Source organism: Mesoplodon densirostris, chromosome X (assembly GCF_025265405.1).
Source record: "Mesoplodon densirostris isolate mMesDen1 chromosome X, mMesDen1 primary haplotype, whole genome shotgun sequence".
In the NCBI taxonomy this organism is placed as follows: domain Eukaryota; kingdom Metazoa; phylum Chordata; class Mammalia; order Artiodactyla; family Ziphiidae; genus Mesoplodon; species Mesoplodon densirostris.
In genome coordinates this window covers 91,468,245-91,484,853 of record NC_082681.1, presented here as the reverse complement: position 1 = coordinate 91,484,853, position 16,609 = coordinate 91,468,245, and the positions used below count along the sequence as shown (strand labels likewise).

Here is a 16,609-nt window from a genome sequence, read left to right as displayed (position 1 = left end):
GACAGGACACATGGCCTCACTACACATGCCAGAACGCAGTACAGCATAATCAGAATGAGGACCTAAAAACACAGCACGTCGGAGGGGAAGTGCACCACCGTGGGAAAGACAGTAGACTGTATAGTTATCTCCAAGATGGGGTATGACCCTAAAACTATACAATCTACTACCTCATCCCACAGAGCACCAGTGTTCATCTTCAGCCCACTTGGGCCAGCTATTTGGGTCAGGATAAAAAAACAATCAATTTAGCAAGAAGGGGAAAAGGGAGGGAGAGTTACCTGAGAGGTTCTGTTCAGTGGAGTCATTTGTCTTAGATGTAGTACACTGCAAAGAAAAGGGACAGACCAATGTGGGACTTTGCAAGCACATGAGACAGAGGTCAACTTTAATAGTTGCCATCTCCCACATATGTCACATATGACCTGGATGGAAGATGAGCACTTTAGCATGCAAGCATACCTCCAATTTCTCTAATACATACTCATGCTCAAGGACTGCTTGGGGACAAGGGAGAAACTGTCAGGGGGCTGACTAAACAATGAGAGGAAAGGATAATAAAAACCACATTGGAGATGGGCTTGGACATAGGACATGACCTGAACACAATCATTGAGACAAACAAGAATTTCTTAAAAGTTTCATCTATATATATTTCCCTTCCTTGGGCTCATTTTGTACACTCTGGCTTTTTCAATCATATGCCAGGCTTATTTCCTATCCCTTTACACGTGCTTGAAACAATGTTACTATTTATTAGGCAAAAGTTCTATACAAAGATATTTGTTAGATCAAGCTTGTTATCATAATTGAACATTACAATATCCTTTTAAATCTGATGCCCTGTTGAGTGAGGTATAATAAAGTCTTTCACTCAAGTCTTTTAGTTTCCTTGTATTTTTATCAGCATTTACTTCATTTATTTCAAAGCTATACTATTCAAGGTTCCAGAGGTTTCAGAAGAACCAAAATCATGTTAGAGATTTCACAAATTGAGCCCTAGAAAATGACATGTGGTCATGGGGTTCAGGGTAGGAACATTTTCTCTGATCTGAAGCCTAAGCCCAACTTTATTCAAATGTTGGAATGGAATCATATTGGTAAGGTTTCCCTGACACTTAAGAAGGCAATCCACCGAAACGGAACTGAACCATTAAGAGCGTGGGCTTAGTCAAGGTCATTGTTCTTGTCTAGCTGTAGTCACTGAAAGTAGAGACTGTACAGTGTAACTGGTGAGTCAGGAGCTGCTCTGGTTCTGGCTCCAGTTTTCCCCAGCAAAACACTGGAGAAACAATTTTCCCTCTGGGTTTGAATTCTTTTCCCCTAAAAACCATTCAAGTATACAGTGAATTTGAAGTGGATCATTTCTCAGTTTCAATGTGAATGTCCTAGAATCTTCAATGACTCTTGGGGCCAGCCACATGTATGCTAAAACCGTGGGAAAGTTAAGGCAGACACAGCCAAAGATGAATCCTCCCAGCTCTTAGGAATCACCTGTGCACTCTGATCCCTGTTCTCCTTATCTTCTTTGCCTTTGTCGGTTATCTTTGTTTCTTCCTCAGCTAGTTGTTTCCTGCGTTTCTCCCGCCTTTCTTCCAGCTCCTCATCCCTCAGGAATTCCAGGTGATTGACAATGGGCACTTTAACAACTGGACCAAAGAAGCAAAGATCGGAGGCTGCTCAGGGGAGGTGGGGGAGAAAGCCAAGAGGCAGAGCTTGGGGCCACAGAGAACCAGGGAAACAACTTTCCATGCACTGTCCCAGCCCTGGAAGACTCACTACTGCCCTGATAACCAAACTGCCACACACCTGAAACACAGTCATGCATGCTCTCAGCATCAAGAACTTTGCATTCCTCTGTCCAACGGGTCAGGGCTGTGGGGATGCTGGACAGGGTCCCTGTAGAGAAACAAAGGAGAGTGAGACTCTTGGCACTGTCATGCATCTATTGATCCAAAAACTGCAGTATTTCCCTAACAGGACCCAATGTCTATCACAAGGTTTGGAACATCATAGGTATCCAGATGTAATACGGTTTTTATTGCCCTTGGCTAAATCACTGAGTGGTTCTGGCTCCTATAAAATGGGATTTCTCCAGGCAGGGCAGATACTGTTCTGCTTTCCCTCAGCAGGGAAAAAGAACCAGACAAACGTTACCCTCTCTTTCACCACATAAACTTGCCTGCTTGGCTGGTAGCTGTACTCTGATCATGGAAAAAGTCATCCAGTAGTTCATCATCAGACCGGGCGATGATGTGGACGTCATCGTTGCCCACTAGGAGGCGGGCCCGGCCTCGGCTTTGTAGGGGAAGGCTGCTGCTCAGCTGAAGGATGTCAGCAGCAGCAGAGGGACCAAGCAACCTGTAGCGTGATGGTGGGGTACCATGGTCACTGTACATCCACAGGGGCACTGCAAACTGTTATTGTGAGATCTTTTCTGTATCCTCTACGAAATGCATGACATTATTATGGACCTGATCATATTGCACATAAGTCTCAGTTACTTTTCTAACTACTCCATCAGTTTGCAAACTTGTTTTGGGCTAAGGTTGCGTATTACTCCATAGTTCCTGGAACAGAGTGAGTGTCACTGATAGTATCAGGCACTGTGTTAGGGCATAATACCTCTCTTGTACACCCACTACCGTCTGTACATTGACCATTATGATACCTATATTCCTTCCTTTCACTTCTAAAACTGTTTCTCCCTAGTGGGAGAAACTCTAAGCCAAAGGGCAGGGATCCTGTCCTGACCATATCTTAAGTGCTAAGTGTTTGGCATATGAGATGCTTAGTGACTGCTGACTGTATGTACAGGACACTTACGCAGAAAAACATGTTATACAATTTGGTATTCTCCCAAAGGCTGCACATATAATCCACAAAGAAACAGGACAAATACATTATCTGTGTGTGTGACAACAGCATTATCCCCTCAGGTCAAGACAATGCTGAAGCTCATTGAGCCAACAATCTTCCTTGTAACTCACCTCTGGAGTATAAGAGGAGGATTGGGCTGACGATTCCCAGGGTAGTGAACGTGAATGGTGTGACCTGTGTTGGCCGTCAGCTGCCTCAGGGTCCTCTGACTGCGCCCAATGCCCTGGGTGAGACGCGTTGTAGAAGAGCCACTGCCCAGTGTCAGGGAACTGTGGTCTGCATGGCGTACCATCAGTGGGTGGGTGGTAGGGATATTTCCTGGGGATGGGGGGATGTCTGCTGCAAGTACAGTATGCAAAGGGGTCAGTGCCAAAAAGAAATTTCTTCTATGGTTGTTCAAGCAGAACCAAGTCTCCTGGGCCTTACTTCCTCACACGGAAACCTGAGCTTTGTCCTTTCTCCCTCATTCCCATGCCTCATCTACGATCACTGACACTACCATGGCTTAGGCCACCATCTCTCACCTAGATACTGCAACAGCCTCCTAAATAGTACCTTCTCCCAATCCATTCTCTATACTAAGCCACAGTGATGCTTGTAGGCCCCTCAGAAACATGCTGTTCTCTCCACCTTGACGACTCCTCTCTCCCTTCTTCACCTGTACTTTTGTTCTTGGCCTAGATATCACTTTTTCTGATTCTACAAATGGGCCTAAAAACCCTTTACTCTGTGCTTTCTTACCATACTACAATGTAATGCCTGCTGACTCATAATTCCTAATAGACCATAAGCTCCTATGAGGGAAAAGGACTGTTTTCTTTTTTATTGCCGTATCCCTAGCACCTAGGACACAGTAGGCACTCCTCAAATATTTGTTCAATTTGCTGAATGGACAGCGGCTCAACTTAATAAGGAAGATTGATGGAAATCACAAAAATGCAAAGAAAATCACAGAATAGAAAAGTATCTTGAAAATTATGTAATCCACCCCATTTTTTTTTCTTTTCACATTTTTCATTTACAGGTGACAAACTGAGGCTCAAAGGCGACAAACTGAGGCTCAAAGAGGTAAGAGACTACTTGGCCAAGACAACAGACCAGAACAGTTCGGTGTTTTCTGCTATATCATGCTTGTGATTTGGGAGTAAAGACCTGCCCTCTCAAGACAGCTTGGTTTTAAGAACTGGATGCTAAAAGGGAACTCTGACGTTGATGGGGGAAGAGAGAAGAGATTCACTCTCTCCTCCGAAAAGATGCATTTTTGATGAACAGAGTGAATGTGTTCAAATCTACTCCCCAATGCCAAGCTCAAAGGTGTCTACCCACTTTCAAGATCTAGTGTTACAGACATAAGGATTAGTGATTGCCCTATCACTGTAGCGTACACATGGGTGCCTGATGCAGTCAGCCTTGGTCTCACTTTTTTTTTTAAATTCAAGCAAATCATCAAGTTGTAAGTTGTCCAGGCTCTAAAATGGCTGGCTGCCTGTTTACTGAGGTGGAGAGAACAAAAGGAGCCTCTCACAATTCCTCCTTCTAGGTATACACTTACTGAGAGAGATGGATTCAGATAGCCCTTGCCCCAGGAAGTTGGCATAAGAAAAGAGGTGCTTTCTGTATCAGATTGATAGCTGCTCTAGTTCAGGGTGTAAGAATCAAGAGATAAAACCCAGCTGAGCCCCTGTGTCTTACTAGCACTGGAGAACATGTTGTCAAACTCAATGATGAGATCATCCTCCCGGTCAAAGCGCTCAAATCGGACCAAGGGAGAAGCGTTCATATCAGGGTAATCCTCATCCAATTCCATTTCAGAGCCATCGTCGTCATCGTCTTCATCTCCCTCTTCACCTTCATCATCCTCCTTAAGGGGAAAATAGGAGATGGAGAATTGCTGGAGGTAAGGATTTTCTGAAGTCTGGTGTCATGGCCACATGTGCACATGAGGGAGGGAGGCGCTGAGGCTAGCAACCCAGACTGTTGGTTTTCTCCAGTTGTGTGTTCCCATGGAAGAGGATGTCTGAACCAACCCAAACACAGTCCCCCCTCACCTGATCATCTTCCTCATCTTCCTCCTCCTCCTCCTCTTCATCCTGACTATCATCCTCATCCTCGTTACTGCCACTGCTGTCCTCTTCCTGAGTGTGCTCCTCCTCATCCTCAGGGTCCAGGATATTCATGGAATCTAAAACAAAGGGAGCACATTGGAGGACTATACTGAGTAGCTAGAAAACAGGCTACTGTGCAGGCCAGCAGATTGAGTGGGAAGGCGATGGGGTATTTGACTCTAGGAGAGGAAGAACCAGATCTGGGGTGATGTACAGACTTAGTGAGCCAGCCCCGATTTCCTGAGAGTGCCAACCAATGCATCAATATGCTGAGCCATGCGGCTGAATGTGGAGGCTGGCTATAGGGTGGTGCTTGAGGAGCCATGGTCTAGGACTTGGCCAAGTCTGTTGGTGCCCCCTTGCCTTTCCAGCCCTACTTTGCTACTGACTGCATCCTGTTGGTAAGAAGGAATCTGGAGCGATGATAGCAGGTGGGTGAGAAGAAAGCGAACCAAGTAAGAAGTGACAAACTTTTGGGCAAGCAGTAGTTAACATGTTATTTGAAAAACTGGCTGAGGATAAAGTGGATGGTGTATGTCAGCGCATGCAGACAGATGCTTCCTTATTCTGCACATGTGGGCAGCTGCCTCCAGGAAAACCCTAGTATAGTGTCTGTCAGACGTGCAGGGCAAGAAGGGAGGCCTTTCCGGCCTCGGCACTCTCACCTTCTCGGTTGGCCTGCAAGGTGGAAGCTTGGCTGAGGTTGGAAGGAGCTTCATCCATCAGCACGTCCTCTTGTGATTCATCCTCTCCACTTCTGCTCACTGAAGGTTACAGAGCAGAGCCTTCACTGAACAACAGAGGACTTCCCTTTCCAGATTGGGTGGGCCTAAAGTAGCTATGTACACCCAGCAGATATCCACTTTTTTTTTGGATGAGGAAGACCTGGGTTCTCTGCTGTTGACTAGCTAGGTGAGCTTGGCCAGTCACTTTACCTGTCTGAGTCTCAGTTTCCTCATATGTAAAATGGGATGATCACATCTGCCCTGCCAATCCCACTAACTGTGAAACCACAGAGGATAATGGGTGTGAAAAAGCCTTGTCAAGTTTAAGAATACATGTCTACTTCTGTTTATCCTTTGATTTTCTTCATCAATAAAATAAAAACAAGTAACATATACCCTTGGAGCCAGGTGACAGTAGAGTACCTTTGCTGTTTTTCCTGAGTTGTAAAAAGCAACTTTTTTACAACTCAGCTGTAAAAGTTGTAAAAGATCCTTAGGGAATGATCACTCTTTTTACACTACTGAGACTTAGAGGCAGAAAGCTCCTGGATTCACTGAAGAACTGAAAGGAAAGCACTTTCTCACCCTACAGCCTCCTCTAGGCCTCCATGAATAAACACCCTTGATGTGCCTGATGTATTATCTATACTGATGGCCACCCCCTCCACCTCCCCCACACAGGCAACACTTCAGACCAGCCACAGGTCTGTAGATGGCTTGTGAATTTCTCATCTGTAAGACTGTCAACATCAAGACAAGCAGCAATCTAGGCTGGCTATGAGCCCTCAGGCAGAGCTGAGCAAGCAGATGATGAGAAAAAGGGTCCTCCCGAGAGAGACTGAGGCAAAGGAAGAGGCTATACTCAGTTCTGGGGCTCTCACCTATAATTGTACTGTTCCCAGATCCGCCATCCCTCTCAAGCAACTCATCTATCAGGTCCTCCAGCTCATTCTCAACCTGGAGAGAAATAGAACATATATATGGATGCACACAAGTCTATCATTGTGCTGGTGCTCAACCCTAAAAAAAGCCAGCAAGGGAGCATATATTTCTAGGATAATATGTGACAGAGGATGTTACATAAACACCACACACTTGGTGCTAAGAGCACAGCAACTACCACGTGCTGCCAATCCACACTCAGACTGTCCTTCAAATGGGTCCATCCCAGGTATCTGAGACTAGATTAAGTCTTTATACTCTTCAGGAATTCAGGAATACATGCAGATCTCCTTAGAGCTAGCAGCTCAGGACTGTAGGCCCCATTGCTACCAGCTCCAGAAATTACAATGCTTTCTTTAGGGTCTGTAGAAGACTGCCATTTGAATGCCCCAGTGAGAGCTGGTGCTATAGGCACAACAGTGATGTTAAGGAGCATCCATTAATGACCAGAGCCAAGTAAATCAAAGACCCTGGGCCCAAAGGGCTCAGGCCAGCTTTCTATATCAGCATTTCACCCACGCCTATGTTTTCTTGTTGGGATCTACTCCATTTTAGAGATAGTATATGGCATCCTGGCTCTGCACCCACCCCTCATTTAATACAATTCAAACACATTTACTGAGCATCTACTAAGCATTATCATCTGTGCTCCTCTGCAAAATAGACAAATGAATTTAGGCAAGGATCTAAAGTACTCACCCACCCACAACACTTGGGGGTTTGGTTCAGCACCACAACAGGGATATGCTGGGTGATCTGCCTCCCTACCTGCATCTCTTGTGAACTGAGCACCTCAGGCTGCCCAGCAATCACCACTGAGTCGGTTTCAGCCTCCCCATCCATGATATCCCCATCTGCCACCTCTGTCTGAGTGACATCATGATCCTCCTCCTGCACTTCTGCTTCCCCAGGCTCGCCTGAAACAATCAACCAACCAGCAAAATAATCAAAGGGTGCCTATGTGCAGGGCACCATGAGACAAGCGTTAAGACAGTAAGGTCCCTTCCCTGGGCAAATTTACAAGTTCTCAGAGAATAAATGAATGGGTGACAAAGGAAAAGACAAGGCTACGTGTGAGGATAGCCAAATAAGGCTGCAATTTTAAGGAATTCTTTGTGGGGCAGATTCCCACGCCACTATGACAGATCTGTGGAAGGCCAGCAAGTTCCCAGGGAAACAATACCAAGCTAGAACAGTTGTGATGCCATGCCCATAAAATAACTACACCCACCCGGCCAGCTCTCCAGTCCATTGGCTGATTCCCTACCTGGGTCCTGTTGGTTGCTATTAGAGTCCTGAGCAGCTCCTTGGGCATCCTGCTCAGACTTGCTCTTGCTAGAAGCACTCTTGCTGCCAAAAAGGCTACTGGGCTGGTTCACAATCCGGGAAAGTGTTTCCAAAGGCTTCAGAGCAGCATTGACTGTGTTGGCCATGTTGGGACTGAGATAAAGGAAGATACAGAGATGAACTGAGCACAGAAATCCATACTAAAAGGAACCAAGGCTCATCAAAGTAACAACTGATCCCCAGAATGGGACATGGAAGGTACAAGGTGAGCCTGAGACATCTTGTCGTGCCAGAAGGCCTTCAAAAGCAAGAAGGCTTTAAAACTAAAGAATGGGGTCATTACCACAGGCCAAATCTTAGCATCAAAAAGAATGATAATGGTAATAGACTGTAACACATTAAATATAATCTGCAGCCACAGGGATACAAATGCAGGCAGAAAGAGGTCTTCATTATTATATAAGAACGCCGGCTAATAAACAGGAATGAGAGAATCAGAAAACTATCACTGCAACCAGCAATGTTAAGTGATCTAGGTAAAGACCACTAGTGAATGCTAAAACTACTGAGTTAAAAATCTTCAGGGCAGGGCTTCCCTGGTGGTGCAGTGGTTGGGAGTCCGCCTGCCGATGCAGGGGACACGGTTTGTGCCCCGGTCCGGGAGGATCCCACATGCCGCGGAGCGGCTGGGCCCATGGGCCATGCCGCTGAGCCTGTGCATCCAGAGCCTGGGCTCCGCAGCGGGAGAGGCCACAACAGTGAGAGGCCTGTGTACTGCAGGAAAAAAAAAAAGTCTTCAGGGCATAGGATATTCACGTGATCTTCACGTGAACTCAAAGCATCACCTCACGGATAATTCATTAATACAAAGTGGAACTCTACCATTAACTATGTGATCAAACTTAGCATCACCCAATAATGGGACAAACTGGCATTATGCGTCTCCTGATGTGATGCACTGAGAAAGGCAAACATCACCTATGTAGTATTCTTGCCAAAAAAGTTTACCCTGAACCTAACCATAAGGAAGCAATTAGACAAATCCAGACTATGGGATGTTCTATAAGACATTCGACCTTCTGGACTCTTCAAAACAGTCAAATGTCAAAAAAATAAGAGACACGTGGCAATCAAATGCAATGAATGATGCTCTCTGGATCCTGGATCAACACACTCTCCCCCAAGATATAAAGACATTCTTAGAATAATTGGAGATAGATGAATATGAAGTACATAGTGAGTATTATTATATTAATGGTAAGCTTCTTAGAGGTGATGACGGTATTTTAGCTATGTAATGGAATGTTTGTTCTTAGGAGACATATGCTGAAGTATTCAGAGGTTAAGCATCACATTTATAACAAATTTCAAATGATTTACCTCACGAAAAGAGGAGCGGGGGAACTAAAGCAAATAGGACAGAATGCTAACCACTGGTTAATCTAGGTGAGACATACAGTGCTCATTATACTGTGAGCTCAAAATTTTTTAAACATTAAGAAAAAAACTGATGAGGTTGTTATCAAAAGAACAAAGAAGTCAGTTTGAAGAGGTCCCACAAGCCCAAAGGTGTAATGAAAAAGAACATGAAGGATGAGCACGAAAAGAAGGATAACTGTAGTGATCCAAGTAATTCAATCAGATTTTAAAAATCAAGGAAAATTCATGAGTCCATAATACTACACAGAAAATAGAAAGCCAGAGCTCGTATTTGAGGTGGAGTTTAACCCATTTTTGACTTTACTCTGAAAATTGGTGACTGAAGGGAAAAAATTAAGTTTTTATCCTGGCTTTTTAGTAGGAACTGTATTACAGAGTAACCAACTTTCCCTCCTGAACTGGAGCTATAATCACAGAAATATAGCAGCTAATAATGTAGAAGGAATGACAGAAATTACAAAGTTGTCATTGGTAACCCTCTAAGAAATTAAAAGACGCAGGCAAGGATTATCAACTGGTGTTAAGACCATTAATTAGGTATATGGTTGATAGGGAACTAGACATTTGTACAGTGCTGAAGTAATAACACTGTTATTTTCTAGTAAGAAGGAGGAAAATATAACAGTACAATGATGATTATCACTCTACCCTAGTGGTCAATCTTATCATGATTAATGGTAGTTCAAAGAGATGCACCTCCCCATGATATAATATGAAATGTACATCATCATCTATGATATATCCTAGCCAAATAATATTTAAATTGCTCCATTAGGCCTCTACCTCTAAGCTTACAGCAAACAGGGAGTAAAAGCAACAAGTTAAACTACACTGTGTGGAACCAAGTGGACCAAATCTAGGAAAACATTCTGCAGGTCTGATCACTTCAATAAATTCGTTCATGAACAACAGCAATAAAATGAAGATTAAAAAAAATTAAGGACCCGTATTAGAATAACAGAGACTCAGAGGACATAACCAGATGTAATACAAGGTCCATAATAATCTTCTTACAATAATTAAGAGGGGGGAAGCTTGGGAAAAAAACTACTGATACAGACCAACTCATGGGTTTGCGGCAAATGAGAGAATTAAGGCCCAAAGAAAGGAAAGTGCCTTGCTTAAAAGCAACAATACTAAGAACTCAGGTTCCCGCCTACATCCAAACTCTTCCTATCACACTGGCTGCTAATCACTTATCTGGCAAGGATACATGAAATACTAGGCAAATGGACAAGTACGAAGCACGATTAAGGAGAGGGCAAAAGCCTGGTGCTGGAGGTCAGGAATAATTTTACCTGGACAGGTCCAGGCTGTGAGGAACTCTGGCCAGGTCATTAACCAGTCCCTTCTTCAGGAAGAGTCGAATGATGTTGTTCATGCCATTGTGTTGGGTCTTGGCTGTTGCACTGCTGTAGAAACTGGAGGTGGAGGGGCAGGACTCCATGATAGTACTGATGATACACATCACTGCCTGAAGCCTAGGAGAGAAGTTTGACATCTCTATCATGTGAATACAGCCCATTCTTAGGCCACGTCTTCACTAACTTGCCTCAGATAACCCTCCTGGTTTCTTTTGTGTTTCCTTCTGGAAGTAACATCTAAACAGGTAAGAAAGAACTCACTCCCTGGGTGGAGGCATTCTTCATTTTCTTTAAACATAATTTGAAAAAGTAAAGTTGAATAACCCCCTCAACTTCTTACTTGAAGACCCTAGAAATATAATGAAAACATCCCTTTGTTTTCTCTGAGCTGTTTACCCACCTCCTCCAAGTGTCATTAGTGCTTTGGGTATTTTGTAGCACTAGAACTATCTGAGAGAACCAGAGAATGTACAGTGCCAGTATGACCAGAACTCTTGTTCAAATGCAAGGAATCCATGGGACAAGAATGAAGTTAGGGGATGCTACTGGTTATTAGCACTAAGTCAGGCATTGATTTTACCTGGCATGTTTCTCTGTACTCTCAGCCATAGCCAGTGCCCTTCCCAGGGCTGCTTTTACTTCATTCACAAGGGCCACCTGGGCATCTGTGCCACTCCCTGCGGCAGCCAGGCTTGCGAGGAATAGGCGGGCCAGGGCAGGTGTGTCCTTGTCTTCTGCATTCTGGGTATGTGGGAGGAGGTGGTCCAGGACAAAAGCTAGCACGCTGCAGTCCTGAAAAGTCATTAATCATGACATTTACTGACAAGCACAATTATGCCATACTGTTTGCACATCAACAAGGTACACGCACACAGAACTGATCCTTGGAGTCATCCAGTCAATGATTATCAGGCCCACTTTATAGACGAAAAAACCAAGACTTAAAGGTGCAAGCCAAGTGAGTAACAAATCTCGAGTTTATGCTTCCAAATTCCATTCATTTTCCAAGTTTACACATCTTCATTAATCTGAGGCCTAAAGAAATGTGGCTTGCCAAAGAACTTAAGTCAATGGCGATGATTCAAACCTTGATCCCTAATTCAGTACTACAATTACTCCAGTTTCTAATTAAATTGTAGTATTTACTGAAACCTACAATGTGCCCAGGACTCTGGGCCAAAAACTGGCAGGGGTTGAATGAGAAACACACAGCACAGTCACAGATATGGATATGCAGAAATAGTTAATGCAGGGTTACTTAAAATAGCAAAAAAGGCCCAATAACAGGGAAGGAAATTAAGTCAGACTTTCCCTCCCCCTCTAAAAATAATTTCTGCCCTGATAATTCTTTATCTTAGAAAGAAACTTAGTTCTGTTGTCATTCAAGTAGATTTTGGATCAAAATGCAGTGGCGATTTTGGAACTAGATAGAGATGATGGTTGCACGACACTGAATGTAAAATGTCACTCAACTGTATACTTTAAGATACTTAGTTTTATGTGCATTTTACCTCAATTTAAAAAATGCATTGAAGGGACCTCCCTGGTGGTCAAGTGGTTAAGACTCCACGCTCCCAATGCAGGGGGCCTGGGTTCGAGCCCTGGTCAGGGAACTAGATCCTGCATGCTGCAACCAAGAGCCCACATGCTGCAACTAAAAGAGCCCGTGTGCCGCAACAAAGACCCGGCACAGCCAAATAAATAAATAAATAAATATTTTAAAAAAATGCATTGAAGAAGTTTAGGCTCTGGGAAATTAGATAAGGTGACCCTGTTAACTATTAGAAATAAAAATTTCCCAGTAGTGAATAAAATACAAAGTTAAAACAGTTTTCTGAAAAAAAGTGTAACATTACCAGTAAAAACTGAAAAAAAAAAAAGCCTTGCAATTTGGGCGACTGAGTGGATTCGTGCAACCGTGACTGAGTGGAAGGAATCTGGATTTGAAACCAGAGACCTGGGCTCTAATCCTAGTCTTGCTACTCTGAAGTGTGGCCTTGGGCAAGTTACTGACCTCTCTGAGCCTTCTCTTCTCTCTGTTAAGGGGAGCAATACCAACAACCTTGCAGTGCTGAGGTGAGGATTATCAATAGTATCTGTAAAGCACCTATGAGTACCCAGTACCAGTAAGTGGGTCACTTGACACATATTAAAGCAGATACTTAATAAATTTGCAATTAAGCATCTTATTCCACAAGTATGCTATTATAACTACAACTGGCATAAATGAGTATAAGCTTTGAAATAAATGCCTAATATATACTTAATACACACATTCCATAAAGGGCTTATATCCAGAATATGTAAAGAACTCAGTAGAAAATAAGAATAAAAGACTTGGACACTTCACAAAAGAGAATATACAAATGGCCAACAAAGACAGGGAAATTTTAACCACAATGCAATACCAGTATGAACCTACTAGAATGGTTAAAATGAAAAACAGGAATACCAAATATTGGCAAGGAGGTGAAATAATCCAAACTTCCATATGCTGTGCTGTGTCAATATAAATTGACACAACTGCTCTGGAAAACTTGTTATCAGTTGCTAAAGCTGAACAGACCAGCAATTCCACTCCTAGGCACACAGCCACACAGCACCCAACAGAAATATATGAACTTATGTATGAACGTGTGTGTGTGTGTGTGTATAAATACACACACACACACACACACGAACTTATGTATGTTCACCAAGACATGTATAAGAGCGACTGTAGCAGCACTACTTTTAATACTTCCAAAAGGAAAACTAGCCAACTGTCAATAAGCACTAGAATGGATAAGACTGTGCTACATTCACACAACGGAATTCTATACAGCAATGAAAATAAACTAAAACTACACACAAAGATGTAGTTGCAAACACGTTAAGCAAAAGAAGCCAGACACAGGACATACTGTAAGATTCCACTTACATAAAGCGCAAACCCAATTCACGAACGCAAGATAATGGTGACCTTATGGAAGTTCAAAGGGGAAGGGGAGATGTGCAAAGGTGTGAGTGGGATTAGCTTTTGTGGAGTTTCTAATGTTGAATTTAGTGGGAGTCATCCAAGAAAAATTAACTGGTGAATCATTTAGGAGTTGTGTATTTTTGTATGCATTTTAAAAGCTTGGATTAAGATAAAAATAGCTTAAAAATGGCAGCTGCTGTCATAGATTCTTTGCAACATTATTGCCCCTGTTCCATTCTCACACCCTTTACTGCTTACTAACCGTAAAATAGCTATGTGACCTCCAAAACAAGGTCTCCTTTATGAAAAAAACCTCCTTGGGTACCCCTTTTACATATAGGGGAACATGACAAGGTTTCTTAAAAGTGTCCTTTCACTTGAAAAATCCAACCTGAAGATAATTCTGTATCAGGACATATAAAATATGACTTCATTCTTTCCCATGCTCTATTGATGAACATTTAGGCTTTTCTTATATTCTATTTATTACCAGTACTGTTACCACATCAGGTGTCTTTGCACAGGTGTGAGTACATCTGGAAGATAAACTCCAATACTGTGTACTTCATTTATTCTCCTGTCTCCTAGATACCTTTACCTAGGTGATCCACAGATACCTCTCAAATTCTACACTTTCTCTTCAAACCATTTCCTCTTCTAACAAAAGGAATTAAAAAAACACAAAACAAGAAACATCTCTTGAGTCCTTGATTTCACCTTTATCCTCCAAATCCAATCTCGTCCATTTCTACTGTTAAAACATCTCTTCAACTCATTCATTTCCCCCTCCAACTTCATCAAGGTCCTGTATTACCTAGACTACTATATCAGCGTCCTGACTGGTCTCTCTGACTCCAACCTTGCCTTTTGCAGTCTCTAATAAGGCAGACCAAGTGATTTTCTACAAAACAAATTAACAAACTATATCAACTCACTCCCTGCAAATGAGCCTAATGGCTCCACATCATGAAAAAAAAGGCCTAGCTCTTTAATGTGTCTTAAGAGGCCTCTGCCTCTCTCATCACTGGGTTAGCATGCACGGGCTCCTAGCAAAACATCCAACACATAGCAGGTATCCAAATTATAACAGTATAAAATATTAAGCAGAAATTAGAAATCTTACCTCTTTGATCAGCTCAGACTGGCCCACAGTATAGCTGTAGTTGGCAATCAGGGTAGCAATACCAACATAGGATCTCACCAACTCTGCCAGAAGCCGAAGAATAGTGGAGGTGGGCATTAATGGTTTGCTGCCCTTGCCTTTCTGCTTGCCTTCCTCAGACGCCCGGTCCCCTTCTTTATCTTTCTTCCCATCCCGAGACTCCTCTGGAGTTGAAGCTGTTGAGAAAGAGCCAAACACTGGTTCAATTCCACACTGGAATATTGGCAAGATCAAGTCTTAGGTGGAAAGGATACTTCAGGCCACTAGTACAAATTGAATGCCCTCCTCCTACTGCAGTGGAAAGACAGATAGCTAATATGACACAGGTCTCAGATGTGCTCTACGGATATAGTTACAACAGAGAGGCTTTACCCAACTGTTCACACATCTTCTGCCATTTCCCTCCTCTTATACATTTTATGTTCCAGAAATACTGTACTAATAGTAGTTCTCCAAACATGCCTTGTATACTCTTTTACCTCTTCTTCCCACGTCTGTGTGGCACACATTTACTTAATCTAGCTAAGCTCAAAAGATGATCTCCTCTATAAATGCTTTCCTGCTTCATCCAGGCACACTGAGATGCTATCATTATCATGTGCCCACTCTATAACTTATCCCAGCACGCCTCCATTCCAGCAGTTATCTTGTACTAAAAGCACTGCATGTCACCCTCACTAGACAAAATTCTTTAAGTGCAGGGAATGAATCTGATTCATTTTGGTGTCTACTATAGTCTGCCACATAGTGGGCAATGATGCTTCCCTTGAATGATACTACCATCACCCATACTATATACTACATATGAGCAGTAAGTCCACCAAAATGAGTTAACCAATATTTTACTAATTATTAGCCTTTTAAGCTTATCCTCCAGGGACTAAACTGGCATTAAGTATAACATCTCAACTTAGATTTCAAAGATCCTCCCTGTCAAGGAGAAGGAGCTCTTGAAGGTCTCATTAGAATTGCTTCCACATGACATTTCTCTAATTCTTGGCAAGTAGCCAATGGGCTCTGTTGAAACTGCTAGAAAGTAAGAATCTACCATATAAATCTTGTAGCCAGAATAGTGTCACTGGCACCAAAGTTCTATAAGCCAGCATGGAAGCTACCAAAAGAAATATACGGAGAGGTTTAAAGAGTAGAACTAAAGGATGTTACCACAGCAACCACTACTGGGTTAGTTAAGTTACAGTTCCATTAACTTTATTTATTCTATATTCCCCGTGTTGTACAATATATTCCGTTGTGTAGCTTATTTTATAACTAATTCCGTTGTGTAGCTTATTTTATAACTATAGTTTGTACTTAATCCCCTACCCCTATACCGTCCCTCCCCCCTTCCTTCTCCCCACTGGTAACCACTGGTTTGTTCTCTGTATCTGTGAGTCTGCCTCTTTTGTTATATTTGCTAGTTTTTAAAAAATATACACATATATTTAAAAATTTATCTTTTGGCTGCTTTGGGTCTTCACTGCTGCACGCGGGTTTTCTCTAGTTGCGCCGAGTGGGGTCTACTCTTTGTTGTGGTGCATAGGCTTCTTCATTGCGGTGGCTTCTCTTGTTGTGGAGCATGGGCTCTAGGCACGCAGGCTCAGTAGTTGCGGCACGCAGGCTCAGTAGTTGTGGCTCGCGGGCTCTAGAGTGCAAGCTCAGTAGTTGTGGTACACGGGCTTAGTTGCTCTGCGACATGTGGGATCTTCCTGGACCAGGGATCAAACCCATGTCCCGCGCACTGGCAG

General features: G+C 43.0%; 1 protein-coding gene across 10 annotated transcripts in view; it reads right to left on the bottom strand.

Annotated features, from left to right (window-relative positions):
* HUWE1 (HECT, UBA and WWE domain containing E3 ubiquitin protein ligase 1) overlaps positions 1-16,609 on the bottom strand; it is a 144,910-nt gene that overhangs the window by 20,047 nt on the left and 108,254 nt on the right. For 6 of the 10 annotated variants that reach the window (XM_060087588.1, XM_060087594.1, XM_060087591.1 and 3 more), the window contains 14 exons: positions 14,826-15,040; positions 11,324-11,535; positions 10,678-10,860; positions 7,920-8,092; positions 7,421-7,569; positions 6,592-6,667; positions 5,651-5,749; positions 4,929-5,062; positions 4,573-4,741; positions 2,991-3,219; positions 2,183-2,361; positions 1,810-1,899; positions 1,495-1,649; positions 282-327 (listed from right to left, as the gene is read on the bottom strand). In XM_060087588.1, coding sequence (XP_059943571.1) covers positions 282-327; positions 1,495-1,649; positions 1,810-1,899; positions 2,183-2,361; positions 2,991-3,219; positions 4,573-4,741; positions 4,929-5,062; positions 5,651-5,749; positions 6,592-6,667; positions 7,421-7,569; positions 7,920-8,092; positions 10,678-10,860; positions 11,324-11,535; positions 14,826-15,040 — 2,109 coding nt within the window. The remainder of the gene's footprint in view (positions 1-281; positions 328-1,494; positions 1,650-1,809; positions 1,900-2,182; positions 2,362-2,990; positions 3,220-4,572; positions 4,742-4,928; positions 5,063-5,650; positions 5,750-6,591; positions 6,668-7,420; positions 7,570-7,919; positions 8,093-10,677; positions 10,861-11,323; positions 11,536-14,825; positions 15,041-16,609) is intronic. The other 4 variants (XM_060087595.1, XM_060087596.1, XM_060087598.1 and 1 more) reach the window with 2 other exon arrangements.